At 38.0% G+C, this 20,413-nt stretch overlaps 1 protein-coding gene across 13 annotated transcripts; it reads left to right on the top strand.

Annotated features, from left to right (window-relative positions):
• The first annotated feature begins 11,530 nt into the window (after positions 1–11,530).
• LOC133802431 (zinc finger CCCH domain-containing protein 38-like) lies at positions 11,531–20,183 on the top strand. Of its 13 annotated transcripts, none has more exons than XM_062240753.1 (6): positions 11,531–11,831; positions 12,632–12,714; positions 13,299–14,919; positions 15,263–15,829; positions 16,243–18,529; positions 19,718–20,183. In XM_062240753.1, the coding sequence occupies exons 4-6, from the start codon at positions 15,402–15,404 to the stop codon at positions 19,745–19,747; spliced, it is 2,745 nt and encodes a 914-aa protein (XP_062096737.1). In that variant the 5' UTR covers positions 11,531–11,831; positions 12,632–12,714; positions 13,299–14,919; positions 15,263–15,401; the 3' UTR covers positions 19,748–20,183. The 13 variants fall into 13 exon arrangements, with proteins under 13 accessions (XP_062096737.1, XP_062096753.1, XP_062096723.1 ...); XM_062240769.1 differs by having other exon boundaries at positions 12,613–12,714; XM_062240739.1 differs by having other exon boundaries at positions 12,597–12,714.
• The last annotated feature ends 230 nt before the right edge of the window (positions 20,184–20,413 follow it).

Here is a 20,413-nt window from a genome sequence, read left to right as displayed (position 1 = left end):
GCCATTCATTTGGGTTAATTGCATGCATGAGTAGGATTAGGGGTGTGCACGGTGTGGTTTGGGCGGTTTGAACACTTTTTAATACACCACACCATAAGTGCGGTGTAGTAGCTAGAACACACCATGCAGTGTGATTCGGTTGCACCAAACCGACCAAACCAAACCATTTTTTGCGGTGTGGTTTGGGTGGTTTTCCACGGTGTAAGTGTGTTAAAAAATATGTGTGAGATAGAGATGGTGATAGGGAGGAGGAGCAAATGAGATGAGAGAGGAAGGAGTTTTTGTCGTGTATGATGTGTTAGAGAATAAGGTTATACCCAAATTTAAGTGGGCTCTTAATTTAAGTGGGCTCCTAGTTTCAAATTGAGTTACTAAAAAATGGTATATATGTAAAGTTTAAATTTTTTTTAACATATTTGTAAGTATGCGGTACGGTGTGGTGCAAACCAAAATTTCACACGCCAAACCGTGCACCGCACCACACCGCACTACGCGGTTTAGCTAAGATACAAATCATACCAAACCATTACACTTTTGACACTGCGATTTGCGGTGTAGTGTGGTGCGGTGCGGTCAATCGCCGCAGTTTGCCAGTTTAGATGCTCACCCCTAAGTAGGATTATTACTACTAGGCATGTTAATTATGAATCTATGATATGATAATGTATAATTTATAAGCATGATTAGGTTTTCTTGCCGAGCGTCGACTCATGGGTGCTAATTGGTGCAGGTAAAGGAAACGAAAGGTTGGACCAGCCATGAGTTGGGGAGCTTTAGGGGCGGAGTGTACATACGCGGCCTGCTTGTCCGCCACGGCCGAAGTTGTCAGTTGGAACTAGGTTTTGACCCTGATTTTTCCGCCTAGGTTGACTATTGTATTCGTTTTTGGGTTTGTAACCATTTTAAACAACAATGGGATTTCAAGCATGGAAGTAAAATGCTTTTAATAAAATGATTGACTTTTGACCGATATTTTTAGTACCTAACCCTGTGGTTGGTTTTAATTACACGATTTAAACTCAAATGACTCGTTTAGCGAGCTAAGTACTATTTAAACTACATAGTGTAACATTCGTGGATTAGGAGGACGTTACATTTATGATGTCTCAACCCCAAAGCAACACAATATATATATTCAAAAACATCAACTACATATTAACAATTACTTGATGATGATTATTTCTTTTCTAGCTTTTGATTTGAATTTATAAAAATTTCTAAAAGAATAGTTTTCTAAATTTGAATTTTTTGGAAAATAATTTCAGAACGTTCAATTCGTAGGATCAAAAGATTTTCGCAATTCAATTTTAGAACATTAAACATTAAATCTATGGGTTTGATTTGTATTTCTTACCTCTTTATTTTTTGTTTTTCTATAATTTTTCTCCCCTCATTGATTTTAGTTATTGGCATATTTGATTTTAGATTGATGTAGGTTGAATTTTCGTTGATTTTTAGGAGCTTGATGGCCGACATTTATGGAGATTTCTTGTTGGTGATCGTGCGTGGGTGGTTACGACAACGAAGTTGTGATAGCATGAGTGAGAATGGGTGAGAAAGAAGAATCATAATTTTGAAAAAATGATCGTGTTACCGTAAATGTGTAAAAAAAAAGTGGTAACCATATTAATATTATAATTGTCTTTATTATGTGTCTCTTCTATATAAAAAATGTGTATTTAACATATCTTTTTTTTTTGTTAATTTTAACAAAATATTACAAATATTTAAAGAATATACCTTTAAAATCAATTAAAAAATATGGTAGAATAAATATTTAGTAATTATATTAATATAAATTTAAATATTATAAAATATAATTATTAAAATAATATTTAGTACAAAATTAGATATTTTATAATTGTATTAGTATAAATTCCAAATGGTATAAAATATCATTATTATAATAATAAATAATCCAAGGCTAGATATTTAATAATTATATTAATATAAATTCAAATGTTATAAATTATTATTATTATTATATATAATGTTTACCCAAAAAACGGTTGCTGATGACGTGGCGATACTTTCTCACACGTGGTTGACACATGACAAAAGTACTGCTCGACTACCGACCAGAAGTGCACCGCATCGTCAGGGTTACTTTTTGATACGACCAGGTTGGTCGTATAACCTAAATTATTTCATTTTTAAGCTGTAATCTTATAATAACTGCGTTGAATATTTCTTCATTATTATCCTGATACGCGATTATTAAGGAAAGATAAGACACGTTAGCATGTGTAACCCTCCTTAAGCATGAAATAGCTCAAGGAAAGGACTTTTGAACCTTTCATTTCCTGAATCTTGTTGCAAAATATTGAGAGAAAAAAGAGCTAAAGTGAGTTGTTCATCGTCTCATTGTAATACATCTGTTATATTATTTCATATAATATAATATTAGATTAAATAATGTGACAAAATGTGATTTGTCACACAAATGTGATTTGTCACACCTTGTAACATATTATTGAGAGTCACAAAATTGGACACATGTGTGTGTCCAAATGTGACATATTTTGGAGTTACAAAATCAGTTATAAATTTGTAACTCCCAAATATTACCCAATAATGTGTATATTATATGTTACACATTTGAGATTGGATTTCATAAAACCATATGAGAAATGGCTGATAGAGATGTGATTTTAACTCTCATATTGTGTATGGAAGTTACAAAATCAAGTGGGAATAAATTGGAACGTTTTGGAAAAAACTCAAAAAATTGGTTGCTGAAACTGACCAAGGGCCGCGGCGCTTGAAACTAGCGCCGCGGCGCTAGTGGTTGACAGATTCATACTAAGTCGGTTTTTATCCAATTTTGAACGTTTCTAACAGCCAAGTAACTCACAAATCTCTATTTTAATTCCATAAAACACCCAATTTATCATTGGTAACAGCCATGGGGGTTGGTGGAATTTGAAATTCAAGGGGGTATCTCAAACTCTATAAATAGGAGCCTAATGCTCACTTGTAAGACACACCATTTTTCATCCACAAAGCACTTGGCTGAAAAATACACCAAAAGGCTTGATAATTCCAGAGAGCTATTTCCTAGGGAGATCCCTTAGTGCTTAGAGAATAGGGGGAAATAAGCTTTTGGACAAAGGTCTTGAACCTTGTTCAAGTTGGTGATCCCCACTACTCTACACTTTGGTTGTGTGAGAGTTTGTTTGTGTTTTCATTCTTTTGTTCTTCTTGTTCTTCTTATTTACTTGTATTATTATAGTATTAAGTTTGTAATATTCTTCCTCCACGCCTTTTTATTTACTTGTATTTTGAGCAATTGAGTTGTAATACTTATTTAATCAATATTATCTTGTCCATTGTATTTTTGCATAGAGTTGTATTTGGTTTTTCCATAATTGCATTGAGCAATAATATATATATTCTCTAACAACATCTAAGGTTTGTGAAACTAAAAGAACCCTAGTTCTTTGATCACGACTTTAAGATTCAATAATAACAATATCACTAAGTGGATGTAGGTCATTACCATTCTTTGGGGCCGAACCACTATAATTCCTTGGTGTTTTCTTCCTTTCCGTTAGATCATTTTTCTCATTCTTGCTTTATACTTTGTCGTACTTTTGACTCTGTGTCGTTGGACAAATCGAGGGTCAACATTCTGGTGCTTTCATTGAGAGATTGGGAAAGAACTGTGAAAGAATCTAATGGAGAAAACATCCAAGAAGATTGGACAGGCTGCTGGCCCTACTCCATCCCAACCTTCTCCCCCAAATATGGCCGAGCATGAGCCACATTTGGAGTTTGATGAGGAGGAACTAGATTCCGAAATGCTGAGGGCAATGCTAGGAGTGTTGCAAGATGAGTTGGCCAATTTGAGGGCCAATCAGGAGAATGCTGAGGAGACGATGGCGCTGCAGCAAAGAGAAATAGAACGCCAGCATCAGGAGCTAAGTGAGCGGTAGGCTGAGATGGATCGTCGGCAGAGGGATGCCATGGCCGCCCTTGAAGAAGCCATTCAACTGGCTAGGGGTCAAGCTATACCAGCCTCCCAGCCAGAGCCGCCATCAAGCGCACCACCTCAAAGAGGTCCTAATCCAAGCCCTCAAAGGCTGGAGCAGCCGCCTATGGCCCAGGATGATGTCCTGCCTAGGGATCCTGAGCAGCAGCCTCCTTCCCAGGCTGGTCGAGGCAATCCCCAGCGCCCGAGGCAGAATAGGGCCGGGCAACCGCCCCGCAGCCCTAGACGCCCAAGGGATGAAGAGCCGAATCTAACGAGCAGGGGACAGCGTCCTTCTGCCAACAGAAGGAACATAGAGTCACGCTCTCCAGTCAGGGGGGCCCCACGGCATAACAATGCATGGGGACCTAACAACCAGCGCGGGCCTCCCCCTAATGCTCGAGAGATGCCACCCCGAGGAGGAAATAGCGCGAACAGCCGGCCGTGCCATAGTCAGCCACAATTTAGGGATGGGCATGGCTATAATGAAGCTGACTCCAGCAAAGGGAACGCTGGCCGGAGAAATGAAGAAAGAGGTGGAGGTAAAAGCCCCCCACCTAGAGAAAACATGCCAGCTAGCCACAACGTTGGGGAGTAGCTCAGGCAACCGAACGTCTTTAGCCGGCTAGGAGCTAGTGAGCAGAGATGAAGAGAAGACGATCTTAGGGATGTACTTAATGACCGCTGTGAGAGGCACGATGAGTATGCTCCCCCGGCACCCGCGGCCCCAGCAGTCCCGGAGGCAGTTTAGACTCAGATTGATGCCCTGAACCAGGCAGTACAGCAACTGGTCGGGGGACGAACGTCCCATATCGAGTACGATAGGAGGAGGGGCACCCCCTTCGTACAAAGGATTGCTGCGGCTGAAACCCCCAGTAAGTTTAAGATGCCTACATTACCGAATTTCAACGGGTACGGAGACCCCGTATCTCACGTTAATAAGTTCGAGATACAAATGGACATACAAAAAGTATTGAAAGATGCCCGCTGCCGGATCTTCCCTGCGACACTATCTGATACCGCTCAGGAGTGGTTCTTCAAGTTCCCTCCTGCTAGTATAGTATCTTGGGAAATGTTCGTGAAGGAATTCTATGGACAGTTCTACGCGGGACACGCAAGAGCCAGAAATTTGTGTGGTCAGTTAAGTGTGAGAACAACTTCCAGGAACTGAAGCAGAGATTGATTACAGCTCCGATTCTGAGTCTTCCAACAGATCAGGAGAAGTTTGTGATTTATTGCGATGCTTCTCATCAGGGTTTGGGCTGTGTTCTGATGCAGTCAGAGAAAGTAATTGCTTATGCTTCTCGTCAGTTGAAGGAGTATGAGAAGAGATATCTCACTCATGATTTAGAGTTGGCGGCTATGGTCTTTGCTTTAAAGATATGGAGGCATTATCTTTATGGAGAAAAGTGTGAGATATACACAGACCACAAGAGCCTGAAATACTTCTTCACCCAGAAAGATTTGAATATGAGGCAAAGGCATTGGCTGAAGTTAGTAAAAGATTATGACTGTGAGATTTTGTATCATCTAGGAAAGGCCAACGTGGTAGCTGATGCTTTAAGACGGAAGGGTCCGGGACAGATTTATGGTATGAGGCTGATAGCCAGGGAGTTAGCATATGATATGACCAGAGCTGGTATAGAATTGCTGGTGGGCCAGTTGGCCAATATTACGCTACAATCCACACTATTGGAAAGAATTAAGGAGGGTCAGTTGAGTGATCCACAACTAATCAAGATCAGAGAGGATATTTTGGCTGGAGCATCCAGAGATTATTCAGTGTCTGAGTTAGGCTTGTTGAGATACAAGGGGCAGATATGTGTTCCGTTAGACACTGCTTTGAGGCGAGAGATTCTGGATGAATCCCATACTACACCTTACTCTTTGCATCCAGGCACCAAGAAGATGTATTAGGATGTGAGATCGTTGTATTGGTGGCCAGGGTGAAGAAGGATGTAATAGAGTATGTGGCTAAGTGCTTGACATGTCAACAGGTCAAGGCTGAGCATCAGACGCTGGCAGGGTTATTGCAGCCTCTGGATATCCCAGAATGGAAGTGGGAGGACATCACGATGGATTTTGTGGTGGGCTTACCCATAACTATTGGTCAGCATGATTCTATTTGGGTGATAGTGGATCGCTACACTAAGTCAGCTCACTTCTTGCCAGTGAAGACTACTTATACAGTTGACCAGTACGCAGATCTCTATGTGAGAGAGATCGTGCACCTCCAAGGAGTGCCGAGGTCGATCGTGTTAGATCGGGACCCTACTTTTACTTCCAAGTTCTGAGGGAGTTTGCAGAAGACCATGGGGACACAATTAAAGTTCAGTACTACTTATCATCCTCAGATAGATAGGCAATCTGAGAGGACGATCCAGATATTAGAAGACATGCTGCGAGCATGTGTGCTGGACTTTGGTGGATCTTGGAGTAAGTACCTACCTTTGATAGAGTTCTCCTACAACAACAGTTATCAGTCTACCATTGGAGTTGCACCTTATGAGATACTGTATGGTAGGAAGTGTAGGTCTCCCATTTATTGGGATGAGACAGGTGAAAGGAGATACTTAGGTCTTGAGGCAATTCAGAGGACCAGTGATGCCATTGAGAAGATTAGAGCTCGGATGCTTGCTTCTCAGAGTAGGCAGAAAAGTTATGCAGATCCCAAGCGCATGAATGTGGAGTTCCAAGTGGGAGACTATGTCTTCCTTAGAGTCTCGCCATGGAAAGGGGTGAGAAGATTTGGGAAGAAGGGCAAGTTGAGTCCTAGATTTGTAGGTCCATTTGAGATCCTGGAGAGGGTTGGTCAAGTGGCTTACAGATTGGCTTTGCCTCCAGCGTTGTCAACTATGCATAATGTATTTCATATTTCGGCTCTTCGGAGGTATGTATCTGATGTGAATCATATTTTGAGCTATGAAGATCTGAAGCTTAAGCCAGATCTCTCCTTTGAGGAGCAGCCAGTCCAGATACTTGACAGAAAAGATAAGGTCCTCAGGAATAAGACGATACCTTTGGTTAAAGTATTGTGGAGGAACAACAAGGTCGAGGAAGCGACCTGGGAGCTGGAGTCAGATATGTAGAGTCAGTATCCCAAGCTGTTCAGGTAAATTTCGAGGACGAAATTTTTGTAAGGAGGGGATAGTTGTAATGCCCCGAAATCCCTAAACGCGGGCCGGGAGGGCCATAACTGTTTAATTATGCCATTAAATGATAATATGCATGTTTATGAGAATTATATTATAATATGATGTTATATGCATGCATGTGGGTCCACATTTGATTATTATGATATTTTGGTAATTTGGCCGTTGAGGGCGTAATTGTATATTTGTATGCATGTCGGTGATATATTGTTGAGACCACATTATAATGTGGGTTTGTTCGAGCTATTCGGCATGAGACGATCTTGGAATATTAATTAGCGGTCTAGTCATAACATGTTTAAGTTCGGGCCCGGGATGAGTCTCGGGGTGATTTTAATGATTAGAGCGTTGCCGGGAATTAAAGGGTAACGAGATATAAATTATTGGTGTTTAAGATTATCGAGAATAGCGGGAATTGGAGAGCGTTAATTATGATTAACGAGATAGGTGAGAAATACCAATTTTTCCCTTGGAAGCCTTTAGAAACCCTTAATTGACCTAGGGGTATTTTGGTCTTTTCACCCCTAGGATAGATATAAGCCATTTTAGGCTGTGGAAAGGTAGTGAAAACATAGTATCACTTAAAGCTTCCCCATACCTATTTTCCTTCCTTGTTCTTTGTGATTTTTGAACCATTCTTGAGGATTCAAGCTTGAGAAGTAAGCCTTGGGAGTTTAGGAGTGTGTTCCATCATTGAAGAGCATCATAATCTGAGTTTGAGGTAAGTTTCTAGCGATTGAATTCCCTGGTTTTCCCTGTTTTAGTTCTGTTTTGCAGTTGAGATTTCTAAGTTGAATACTTGGTTTTGTTGGGAGTTTTGGCTAGGGTTCCTATGGATGTGATGTTTGGGGTATGTTAGGATGGTTTTTGGGTCCATTTGGCACCAAAAATGGGATTTGGAAGCATTGGAATCAGGTTAGAATCGAAGGAGTCGAAGAAGGAGGTTTCAGGGGAGTGCTGGTCTAGGGGTAGCGCTACAATGCCCACCCTAGGGCGCTATAGTGCTACACAGGATTATTTCTGGGCGGTTGTGGGTTTTGAGTATAGCGCTGGGGTGCTAGGGAGCAGTGCTGTAGCGCTACTCTGTTCCTTCAGAATCCCGTTTTGAGTATTTTTAAGGGTTTTTGGCTCGGGGTTTCAATCCTTAAGGCCCGGGATCGAATCTACTCACCGTGTGGGCATGTTTTGAGGTCCCGAGAGTGGGGTTTAGGTTAAGACACTTTCATTGTTGATTTTCATTAATGGAGGTTATAATTGGTTGTGATTAGGTAACCGCTAAGGAATCAAAAGGTTGATTGTTCTCAGAAGTCGTTCCTATTATATTTCTCGCTCGAACCTGAGGTAAGAAAACTGAACCCTATGTATATGACATGCATGATTGTTGTTGAGGCCTGTTGGTTGATAAATGAGGACATTGATTGCACATTAAATGCTAGCGTATATTGTTTATTGTATAGGACACTGACCTAAGAGTCAGAAATGGCATAAGAGTCCTGAACGCAAGGTCGAATGAAGATTAGATCTAATCGATATCAGCGTTGAATGACTCTAAGGCATTAATGCTGGACCGACCCTAAGGTTGATGAAACTTATAAGCGCTTGACTAGCCTAAGCTAGTTACTCGGAGCCAAGGCCTAAGGCCTAGGTGACCATTTGTCACATGGCTGGGGAACGATGTTCCAGGGTTATGACTCTATGGTCATGAGGAAGGTTATGTTGGTGACTAGTCACCATGCACCTATCATGTTTAAGCTAGTGAAATGTTCACTTATCTGTTAAGCCCCGATGACCCTATCGTCACATGGCTAAAGGGAGCTGTTCCCATCTTGGTGACTTTTGCGACTGTCACTTACCTGTTTTGGACTGAAAGTCCTGAATGATTATTATGATCATTGTTGATATTATATCATGCTATATTGTGTTTTCTTGCCGGGCCTTGGCTCATAGGTGCTATGCGGTGCAGGTAAAGGGAAAGAAAAGCTCACCAAGCCTTGAGTGGAGAGCTTAGGTGGTGATGTGTACATATGCGGCCGCTTGACCACCACGGCCAATGAATTCTCAGAGGAACTAGGGTGTTTACCCTATTTTTGCCGCTTAGGTCGGCAGGTTTGTAAATTTGAAACAGTAATGACCATTTTGAGTTGTAAATAACTTGTAAATGTTTTTATGGGCCCACGAACAGTTTTATGTACTTAATAAAATATATCATTTCCTTTTTATTGGTTTTCCACCTTAGCCTGTTAATAACACTTAGAAGCACGTTTTTAACCAAAGGACTCGGGTAGCGAGTCAAATTTCTGGTTCACCATTCACCGTAACTATTCTGGGGTAACCAAGGTGTTACAACCATGCAACCAAACCATTTATGGTTTTTCCGGTGAAGGGCTCACCCCAACAGGGTCGATTAGGCTTCCAGTTACGGCAGGTGCTACACCTGCTAATAAGACATTACTCACTACTTTTATAGTAGTTGATTGTCCTTCGGCATACAATGCTGTAATTGGGAGGCCAATTTTGGTCGACCTACGAGCCGTCACCTCGATATGGCACCTCGCCATGAAATTCCCAACAGACGCAGGGATAGGTTGCGTACTAGGAAACCAGAGGGAAGTGAGGGAGTGCTACAATGCCTCGATCACCAAGGGGAAGAAGGGTGTATCGAGAGATGTTCACGGGAAAGAGTTCCAAATGGCGACTGATGTTCAGGCCCACTCGGGTGATAATGTCACCAAATAGGGCGTTGCCCAAAGTGAGGATAGGGACTTAGATCCTCGCTTTGGGGATTTTGAAGAAGAAGTGGGACCCCTCGAGGACCTTGAAGAGGTCTAACTCGATGAAGAAGATCCGCATCGTCACACGTGGCGATACTTTCTCACACGTGGTTGACACATGGCAAAAGTACTGCTCGACTATCGACCAGAAGTGCACCGCATCGTCAGGGTTACATTTTGATACGACCAAGCTGGTCGTATAACCTAAATTATTTCATTTTTAAGCTGTAATCTTATAATAACTGCGTTGAATATTTCTTAATTATTATCCTGATACGCGATTATTAAGGAAAGATAGGACACGTTAGCATATGTAACCCTCCTTGAGCCTATAAATATGCATGAAATAGCTCAAGAAAGGGACTTTTGAACCTTTCATTTCCTGAATCTTATTGCGAAATATTGAGAGAAAAAAAAGCTAAAGTGAGTTGTTCATCGTCTTATTGTAATACATCTAAGGTTTGTGAAGCTAAAAGAACCCTAGTTCTTTGATCACGACTTTAAGATTCAATAATAACAATATCACTAAGTGGACGTAGGTCATTACCATTCTTTGGGGCCGAACCACTATAATTCCTTGGTGTTTTCTTTCTTTCCGTTAGATCATTTTTCTCATTCTTGCTTTATACTTTGTCGTACATTTGACTTTGTGTCATTGGCCAAATCGAGGATCAACAAATACATAATCTTAATTTATAAAATTTTGATAGAATAAATATTTAGTAATTATATTAATATAAATTTAAATATTATAAAATATCATAATTATAATAATATATAATAAAAAACTACATAGTTAATAATTAATTAATATAAATTCAAATGCTATAAAATATTATTATTATAATAATATATAATACATAACTTAATTTTTATTAATTTTTTTTCATTTATATTTAAAAAGAAAATATGTTAATTATATAAATACAACAAACATATAACTTTTATTTAAAAAGAAAATAAAACTTATATGAATATATATTTATATTAAGTAACCACAAACATTATAAATACATTATATATTATATATATGTATGTGGTAGGTATACAAATAGAATAATTAGGTAAATACATAAGAAATTAGAATACTATTTATCTTTTTATCAAGAATAAGCAACTCCAATCACTAAAGTGTGTTTTGAATAATATGATGAATGTTTTATACTTTGAATAAGATAGTTTGTATCTAAAAAATTATCATATTATATAATTTTTTAAAATAGTATTAAAAATGTTTTTGTTTAATTTTTCTTTTAATATATTTATGTTAACTTTTTATACAATATTCTTTATTTTAAAAAAAATTTATATAGCAATCATATCAACATAATATAAATAATTAATAAATTTTTCATTTGCACCAACAATTATTGTCATAATATGTAAATGAAAAAATCTCTTTTATTTAATTGTGAATTTTAAAGTTGAACAACAATTATTTTAATTATAATGATGTATTTTTTATTCTTTTAATTTTTCAATTAAAAGCTCACTATTTTGGGATAGTGACAAAAATGGTAGGAGAAAAAATAAAAATCGAATAGGATCTTAATAGTAATTAGAATAAAAAAGGGGAAAGGGGGAGAATTAAAAATAAATAAATAAAAGTTTTAAGGAAACAAAATAGAGAAACTCGTGTAACACAAGCAGAGGGTTGAGTTACTGAACTAAAAGAGCAAGGACAGAGGGTTATCAAAGAGTACAGGTGACTGAATATTGAGGCAAAGCCCCAAACAAAAATCTACAAGTACGTCACATTCCCACAAATATCCAGACCCCTCTCTCCCTCTCTCCGACTCTCACTCACAGATATGGCTAACTCCACCTCCCGGAACTCTCTCATTGCCGCTTCGCTTTTCTACTCATTCCAATTCTAGGGTTTCTATGTTCTGTATTCGGCCATGGTGGACTCTCTTTGATTATGTAATCTCTTGTATTGTAAGTTCTCCTCTCTTCCCTTACTTTTCTGTGAACTTTCCTGTTGACTTTACTTTTCTAGGGTTCTGTTAGAATTTTTTAATTAATTTTTTTACCAAGGTTCTTTTGTTGAGCTGAATCTGTATTCGTTCGTTGGGATTGAAGTTATTATGGAATAATTAGGGCTTTTTGCTTTAACTGTTTTAGCTAATTCTTGTTCAATTCTTATATTTCGTTAAGACCTTTTATACGTTGTTTTGTTTGTGTGATGTGAATGGTGCTTCATTGGAGACTTTATATGACTATGTGGCTTATTCTTCCAACGACCCATTCATAGTCAAGTCTTTCTCTACACTTATCGGGAAACAAATGGTGTTTTAATATGAGCTCTATATCTGTATTATTGGACAATTTCCACGAACTAAGGTTGAGTGGTAGTAGATGTAGGTTGTAACACAGACAGTCGTGTATGTAGGTGATCAGAAATTTAGAGTCTTGCCATATGTAGGCATGAGCCAACTATTTTACCGTTTCTTTCAAGTCTCCCCTCGGTGGCTTTTTGCATCAACCTTGTTCTTGTATTTTTCTCTTTGGCTGCCAAGGATTTTCTTTTCCTAGTACTCTTATCTCTCTTGATTGATCGATTCTCTCGTTTTCCAATAGGCTAAATGATACACATATCTTCTGCTCCTGGTTGAGTTTTGTTTCTAATTTTTAGTTTGAAATTTAGCATATGTATGTGTGTCTACATTTGATCTTCCTTTCCCCCTCTTTTGTAACATATAGATTGAAATTTCGTCAGAAACTTGCACCTTTTGTAGTTTGCACCAAGATGACCAATGTCAAATCTTTTGAACACGTTGAAGATGCTCAGTATGTGCTCTACGTATCCCCATTGCCAACTGTATGTATGTCGGTGCCTTTAATTGGCTGATGTTTTTAATTCCCTGTTTTTTAGTGTTTCGTAACTAATTACAAATTTAAAGTTAAGTCAAGTAGGAAGTTGATTTTACTTATGTTTAATTCTGTTCCTTTGTCTGCTATATTCAAGTGTTTTGCTTCCTTGTCAACTGTGTCTTTAAGAATACAATGATGCAATGTTTATGCAAATGCATGCGTACTTTGGGATGTATTGGGGGGTGTACTAAAATTAAGATTAACATAATTGGAATTTATGGTTGTTCTATTTTCAGTGTAATTAATTTCTCTTGTCAATTTTAATATTTCATTCTCTGAAGCAGTTTTGGTTCTTTTGTATACCACTGTTGTCAATTATCATATTTCATATTTCTATTTAATCATTGGATAGTGCTACTGTCAAATCTTCCTTGCTTGAGTTTTTAGACTTCCATCTATGCACTTAGGAAAACTACTTAGGCAGCCAGAGACTGGTGATACTCATAGATAGAGTCTAGTGTTCTTTGGATCTTTGTATATTAATAGGGGTAACCTTACCTGAGTTCTAATATCAAATATAATTTTCTGCAGTGCTTTCATGGTTCACTGTGTGGAAGGACTACAAAGTTCGTCCAAAAGTAACTGATTGCAATGGCATTGTCCTTTCCCAAAGAGCAACATTGGATATTAGCACATGTTTATAAATGTGATTTTTTAATTGGAGGTTGTAAATAAGAAGATTGGAGATGGGAATATTAAAACACTTCATAGTTCAAGATTGGGGAAGAAAATGCATCAAGCTTGGGGTTGACTATTATTCATTCCTGTCATGCTAATGTTGCATGAATATTTTCATAGTGGGGGATAATCCTGAAAGTATGACTTATAAAGTATGGAAGTCATACATGTGAGGGTAGGTTGAATAGGCAAGCCCCTGATTTGGTCCATGAGGGTATGGGTTAATTCCTTATGGGACCTGGCACCTGCCTAGCAATATGATAATGTTTCTCACCTCCCAGAGCTTATAGGGGGTTCTTCAATGGGACAAGTATAAAAATAAATATAATTATTGAAGTTATCGTGCACCTTTTTTCATAATTAGTTGTTCTTGAGGTGTGAGTATGTCAGGTTTGGTTGCATTAAATTGGCCAGAGTACATAATCCAGACAAGTTGTTGAATTAATGTAATTACTTGCCGTAGATGGAATTTTATGCTTTGGTAGTGGAACATTTGACTATTAGTTGGCGAAATTTGAGGGGAGATAAACTTGGAATTTGTTCAGTAGTATTGGTTGCAGTTTATTTTCTTTGGTCCAGGAATTTTCAGAATGCTGCTTTTGTTAGAATAGTTTTTAATTTTCCATTAGATCTAGATGTTTCCTTAGTAGTTTTGAGATTTTTTCAAAACTTGAGATTATCCTGGTGCTCTTTGAAGAAGTTTTATTCCACCTTTGTTTAACCATTAATACATGGTAAATTGACATCTAGTATATACATAGATTGGAGTCACACTTTTAAAGATATTGAAATAAAATGTTACAGGGCAGTACCAGAGATCTTATTGTTATTTTTAGGAAACTTTAGAATAGATTGTAGGCTTTTTTATAAAAGTTTGAAGTGGCACCTTGTTGTTAGTTAATTAATGTCGCTATCAGACATATGAACTAATAATATTAAGTGTTGCAACATGTATCTGCTCCCTATAATTAAAAACAGTTGCATTTTGCTCCACTTTTAGAGGTTTTTTATTATTTAATGGGTTTTAATATTTAATTTGAACAATATGTATCCTGCCGAGGTCCAGTTTTTTTTTCCCTTGTGGGATTCATTTATATTTTCATGATTGAGTTATTTTTCTAGGTTAGATTTCTAGTAGTATGGATTTAGTGAACAACTCTACAAATTGCTTGTAGATGCTTGTGGAATCAGTTGTACGCGTTTCTTTTTTTCTTTCTTTTTATACTGCTTATAGAACCCTGTGCGTATTGGGTAATGGCCTAACTGCGAAATTAATTTTATGTACTGGTTTGAAATTTATACCCATTCGTCAGCAACTCAAAGTCACTTTGGGGATTCTAGGTTGTTCAAACGGAACACTTCCCATGAGTTTTTGAATTGGAAGATCTTGGGCGTATTGGGCTGGGAAGCTACATAGTCATTTAAAGGATTAAGGTGAAACCCCAGCAAATGACCCAAATCATGTAGTGAGTTGGTATGCTTTCACTCGTAACACGAACATCACAAAAATTTGAATTTATTGGTTTTGTTAGTTTTCCTCCACTTCTTTCATTGTACTGGAACAAATATAAAGACTCTCTTGTCATTATTTTGAGATTGGTTTCTTAGTTAAAATTTTGTACCCATTTATATTTCATATATGAATGCCATGCTGGTGGATGGTCAATCGTCTTTCAATTTTTGTGCTGTTTATAAATTACAATAAACATATTTTATGTTGCTTTACAATGACGTGATGTGATCTACATTCTGATTTTGATGCTTAAATTTTGTAGTCAGAACCAATAATTGACGATCAATGTATTATTGTGTTGTAGCTTACTTGAGGAAGACAGAGAAATCAAAGAAACAAGGAATCTGGAAGTAAACTGACATACATATTTATTGTCTTCTGTCATTTCCATATTGTATTGTGTATGATCAACTGGCAACGTTGCTCCTTTGGGCCTGGAAGAAATGAGTGGAAGTGGAAGAAAACGCTCTTCAAAATGGGATTTGAGGGATCAGCCTAAATTTGAAGATATAAATGCACAAGACGATGGCTGGCCTGGAAAAACTGGTAGATCAGTTTATCAAAGAGAATCAGGGCATGGTTGGCAGTCTCCAGAGCTTCCTGGGAGTAATGGTTCGAAATGGTCAGCATTAGATACAAATGATATAAGATCTAAGCATGATTCAGTGTTTCTAGCTAGGGACACTTTTTCTGGAAGCCGAGGTTCACACAAGAATGAGAACATTGATAAGGACTGTAATAGATATGTATCAGACTCTATGGCATGGGATGCAGATGAGGATTATGGTACGAGAATGTCTCCTGGTCTTGATGAATGGAGACAGCAACATCATAGTCAATCTCCTAAAAGTGGTTGGAGCAGGTCAATGAGGTTGGTTTGTTTTTATGATCTTCAAAAATGATGTGCCACATCCTGAAGGTTTTAAGAAATGTAGCATAAGTTCCAAGTGTTTAGACAAGTCTAAATATGATTCACACTCCACTGTTTTGTTACAATGTGATTCATCACCCACATGTGAATAGATCTTGTTGCCAAACTAATTAATGATATTATTACTTAGTTAATTTGTCAAAGGGGTATACTATACATGTTATGCCACATTCTATAATCTATTAGATCTTTACTCAACTGATGTGCTTGATGACTTTACGTTCATGCCTCTAGAGTTTGGTTAATATGTGGCTTTTTAAGACTTCAGTAAGCTTCATTTCTCTGTACAATCATATTATGGAGCTGATTTGACTTCTTGTTTGTCTTTCTTTGTTGGTGGTTGATATTCACAGGGATAGGAGTGGAAGCAGGAGCAGGAGCAGAAGCAGGAGTAGGGGTAGAAGCAGGAGCCCTGTTCGCGGCCTCAGGCGGGAATCTGGGTTCCTTGACAGAAGTAGAAGCAGGTCTGGTGTATCGAATCAATTGTGTAAAGATTTTACTGCTGGGAGATGCAGGAGAGGTAATAATTGTCCATTTCTTCACGAGGATGGCGAAGCTTATGAGGATTACTGGGACAGTAGGCACAGGAAAGGTGGAAGCTCAAAATATTCCACCCTTGATACGAGAGACTATTCCTTGAGGAGTGGAAGATCTTCTGGACTTTGTAATGATTTTGTAAAAGGAAGGTGTCGGAGGGGTGCATCTTGCAAGTTTGAGCATGGTGCTTCTGATGGTTTCAGCAAAGGACCTATGAATGAAGTTACTAGAGATAAGGAAACTGACAGAAGAAGAAGAGATACTTCTGATGAACGAGGTGTTGAGCACGAGGCCCGCAGGAATAGTGATATTCCATGTAAGTTCTTTGCTGCTGGAAATTGTCGTAATGGGAAGCACTGTCGGTTCTCTCATCATAATCAGGCATATTCAAGCCCTGACAGGAAATCACAAGATAAATGGGCCTTGGGTCGCAAATCAGATGATGTCAACCAGGCTTGGGATGGTCCAAAATGGAGTGATACAGGTATTGCATTAGATGCTGCTAAGTTTACCGAGAACATAAGTGGAAATGTTGGTGCTCTCAATGGAAGTTCTACTGCTTGGTCTATGAGTGAGAGATTGGGAAACCGTGTGAACAATGAGAATATTACTAGTGGTGCTGACTTAAATGTTAGCTGTGAAGCTGCTATAACCAATGAGAAAGAACCCATTCGGTGGAAGACAGATAATGTGGGAGCTGGCATGGGTCTCTCTGAAGTAAGACGTACTGATAAATGGCTTGATGATATGGACATGTCTCCAGATTGGAACTATGCAGTTCCCTCAGCTACTCATGTTGTGAAAGAAGAGCATAGTCGCGCCACTCAACGTTCAGAATCTTTGAATGAAATGCATGTAACATCTTCTAAACAGAGTATTATTCCAGAGGCTTCAGGTCGAATTAATGGGGCTCCTGGTGCTGTACAACCAATTATAATTGAAAAATCTGTTTTTCAACCAAAACATGATCTGAGGGATGATAGTGCTATTGCATTGCCATATGATAATAATGACGTAGTTAGAAAAACAGGCAATTCTGGTGCTGACCTAAATATCTTCGATCAGAACTGCCAGCCTGCAAGTGTTTTCCCTTTTTCAAACTTGAACACAATTGGGCAAAGTCAGGCAGTGATCCCAACTGAACCTCAAGATGGAATTCTGAAAAATCTGCACACTAACACAACACATACAGAGGGAACCATTGTTACAAAGCCAGATTTTCGGGAGGCGAAAACATCACTAATGAATTCTGGAATTGATCCATCACAGAGGATGGTAAATGGTGAACAAGTCGCCCATCTTACCAACCTTTCAGCTTCTCTGGTGCAGTTATTTGGAAATGGACAGCAACTTCCACAACTTTATGCAGCTCTTAATTCCAATAATCCCTCTGGCACCCCTTCCTTTACCAGTGGTTCAGTTACTTCTACTATTTTGCCAGATGCTGTTATTGGGCCACATAAGCATTATGATCCTATACAAGATAGTACAGATTCTAGAAGGCCTGAAGTCAGCAACAATACCTCAGCAGTTTTAACAAATAACACTGCGAAGGCAAGTGATTCAGATGGTAAACCTGAAATACAATTGAAAAACATAACCCCGTCATCTTTTCCTGTCATATCGGATACCACTGATTGTAAACAGGCTGGTGGTTTGGTAGAAGAAACCAACCTTACGAGGCAATTGTTGACTTCACTAGAGCCAAATCCAAGTTCCAAGGCTACCAAGGGAAAGAATGAACTAAAATCTGGGGAAAACATGAAAGCAGAAGAAGAAACTTTAAAAGCGGAGGAAACTATAAAAGTGGAAGAAACTGATCCCTTAGATGGTGAAGATAAAGAGGGGGCTAATGACGGAAAGAAAAACAAGGATGCAAAGGGAGTTCGTGCATTTAAATTTGCACTTGTGGAGTTTGTTAAAGAGCTTTTAAAACCAACATGGAAGGATGGTCAGATTGGTAAAGATGCTTACAAAACTATAGTAAAGAAGGTGGTTGACAAAGTAACAGGTACCATGCAGGGAGCTAATATTCCTCAAACACAAGAGAAGATTGATCACTATCTGTCTTTTTCAAAGGCAAAGCTTACAAAACTTGTACAGGTCAGTCCTGCAAATAATTTTTCTTTTTGTTTTTTAATTTTTTGTGTTTACTTGATATCTTATTCTCACCTTCAAATTTATATTTGTTGCTTAAAGTTAGTTTCTGTCCACATAGCCTGATGTGGCCACATTATCTTATATTGTGGCAAATATAGTTGCCACAATTTTTTATTTTTATATTATTATTATCCATTAATGACCAAAACAGAAGATTGCAAGAAAGACCAGGAAAATTTATTTTCAAGGCAAAGAAAAAAAATGCGGGCAAAACAAAATCAGTGATTCAACATTCAAAATTTAAGCTACGCGGCTAAACAAAGTATTTATAGGCCCTAGAGCAATTAAGGAAGCAAAAGCCCATAAATTCCTTGCCACTGAATCCCAAAGAGAAGCAAATTATTCTTTTTTCCCACAAAGATGGCCTGTATAGCTTGTTCCCTTCAAAGATACAGTTGCCAGAAATTTTGCTATATGCCACATTATTTATTATTACTGTGCTGTTTATAATCTCATACATTCTTATCTTCCAAATTCTCTCCCTCTCCCTTTCTCTCCCTCACTGTCTGTGTATCACATGGCACACTAACTTCTCCAGTAGCTCTTAGTTTGTCATCTTTGGATTTAACAATTATACCACGTCATCTGATTTTAAATATTTATGATTGTTCTTAGTTTATTGCCTTCGTCTTTTTTGTGTGTGCCTCTCTTTTGGATGGAGTATTATGCTTTAGATGCTTCAGTAACAGGGGATGGTCCCAATAGTTGTACTAAACACCTCAATGTTGTTTTAGATTAACTAGAAATAAAGAATTAGTCTTTCTTCAAGTCCTCTTTCTTTCTCTTGTTTCTTAAGTCAGGACTAAGGAAACAATGAAATTCCATGTGGGTGGCCCAGTGGGAATTAAATTAGGATCTTATTTTTGTATGATACAGTTAGGTAATCCAGCCGTTTCTTGGGTTTAACCTTTTCCTTAAGTTACTGTTGTTGGTCGTCTTTTAGTATATACTCGGATTCAAGTATCTACTTCTATATGTTTTCCTTGTGAAAGCAATTTACTGGTGTTTTGTTGCTGCCAAGTAGATGTGCATTGTGTTTTTAAGCAGTTACTTATGTCTACTTGCATGCTTTTTAGCCTTTAGTTTTAGTTGCCTCCATTTTGATATTGGATAATTTTTCTTCTGTTGCAGGCATATGTGGAAAAATCTCAGAAGGGCTGAGCTGTTTATAGACATAACTCTTGAGTTTCTATTTACATCTTTCCTGTTCCATAGGGTTAGCTGTTACAACTTTCCTTGTGTATTTATGTTTCCGCACTCATCAGCTGATGCAAAAAGCGGAAGAAGCTTTTCGATACAGAAATCTGAATGTGTTGTCAATGATGAAGTTATGGTTGGTAACAGTGATTACATTAAAATTTTCTTATTTTCAATGTATTTTAGTTAACTGGCTTAGCTAACCTCACAACTACTTTTGGTAGATATTAGAGCTTTTCGTTTGGACGGGACTTGAATAGTATTTGGATTTACTTGTGGGTAGTTTATGCATGTTGATCAGTTTGCAGGGATTGTATGTTTATATCTTTTTGGTACTATAATGCTGCTTCTATCTTCGTCCCTAATTGTTGTTTATTTATATGAAATAATTCCTTCAGTTTCTTGTAGTAGACTTTGGTGGTAAAATATTTTAAATCAGTAATGGCAATGTATCCTCACTAATTGAGACTTGGCTAATTGTGTTAACAAGCAACATTTGTTAAATTAGATTGGTGAAATTATGATATTAATGTAATAAGTTGAATTAACCACGTATACTACTGTTTATGCAGCTGTAAATCCAAATAGGCTCGACTTGCGTGAAAATGATGCAAACTTTCCAAAACATCG

This window comes from Humulus lupulus, chromosome 1 (genome assembly GCF_963169125.1).
Source record: "Humulus lupulus chromosome 1, drHumLupu1.1, whole genome shotgun sequence".
NCBI classification, from domain to species: domain Eukaryota; kingdom Viridiplantae; phylum Streptophyta; class Magnoliopsida; order Rosales; family Cannabaceae; genus Humulus; species Humulus lupulus.
This window is presented reverse-complemented; position numbering and strand designations above follow the sequence as displayed.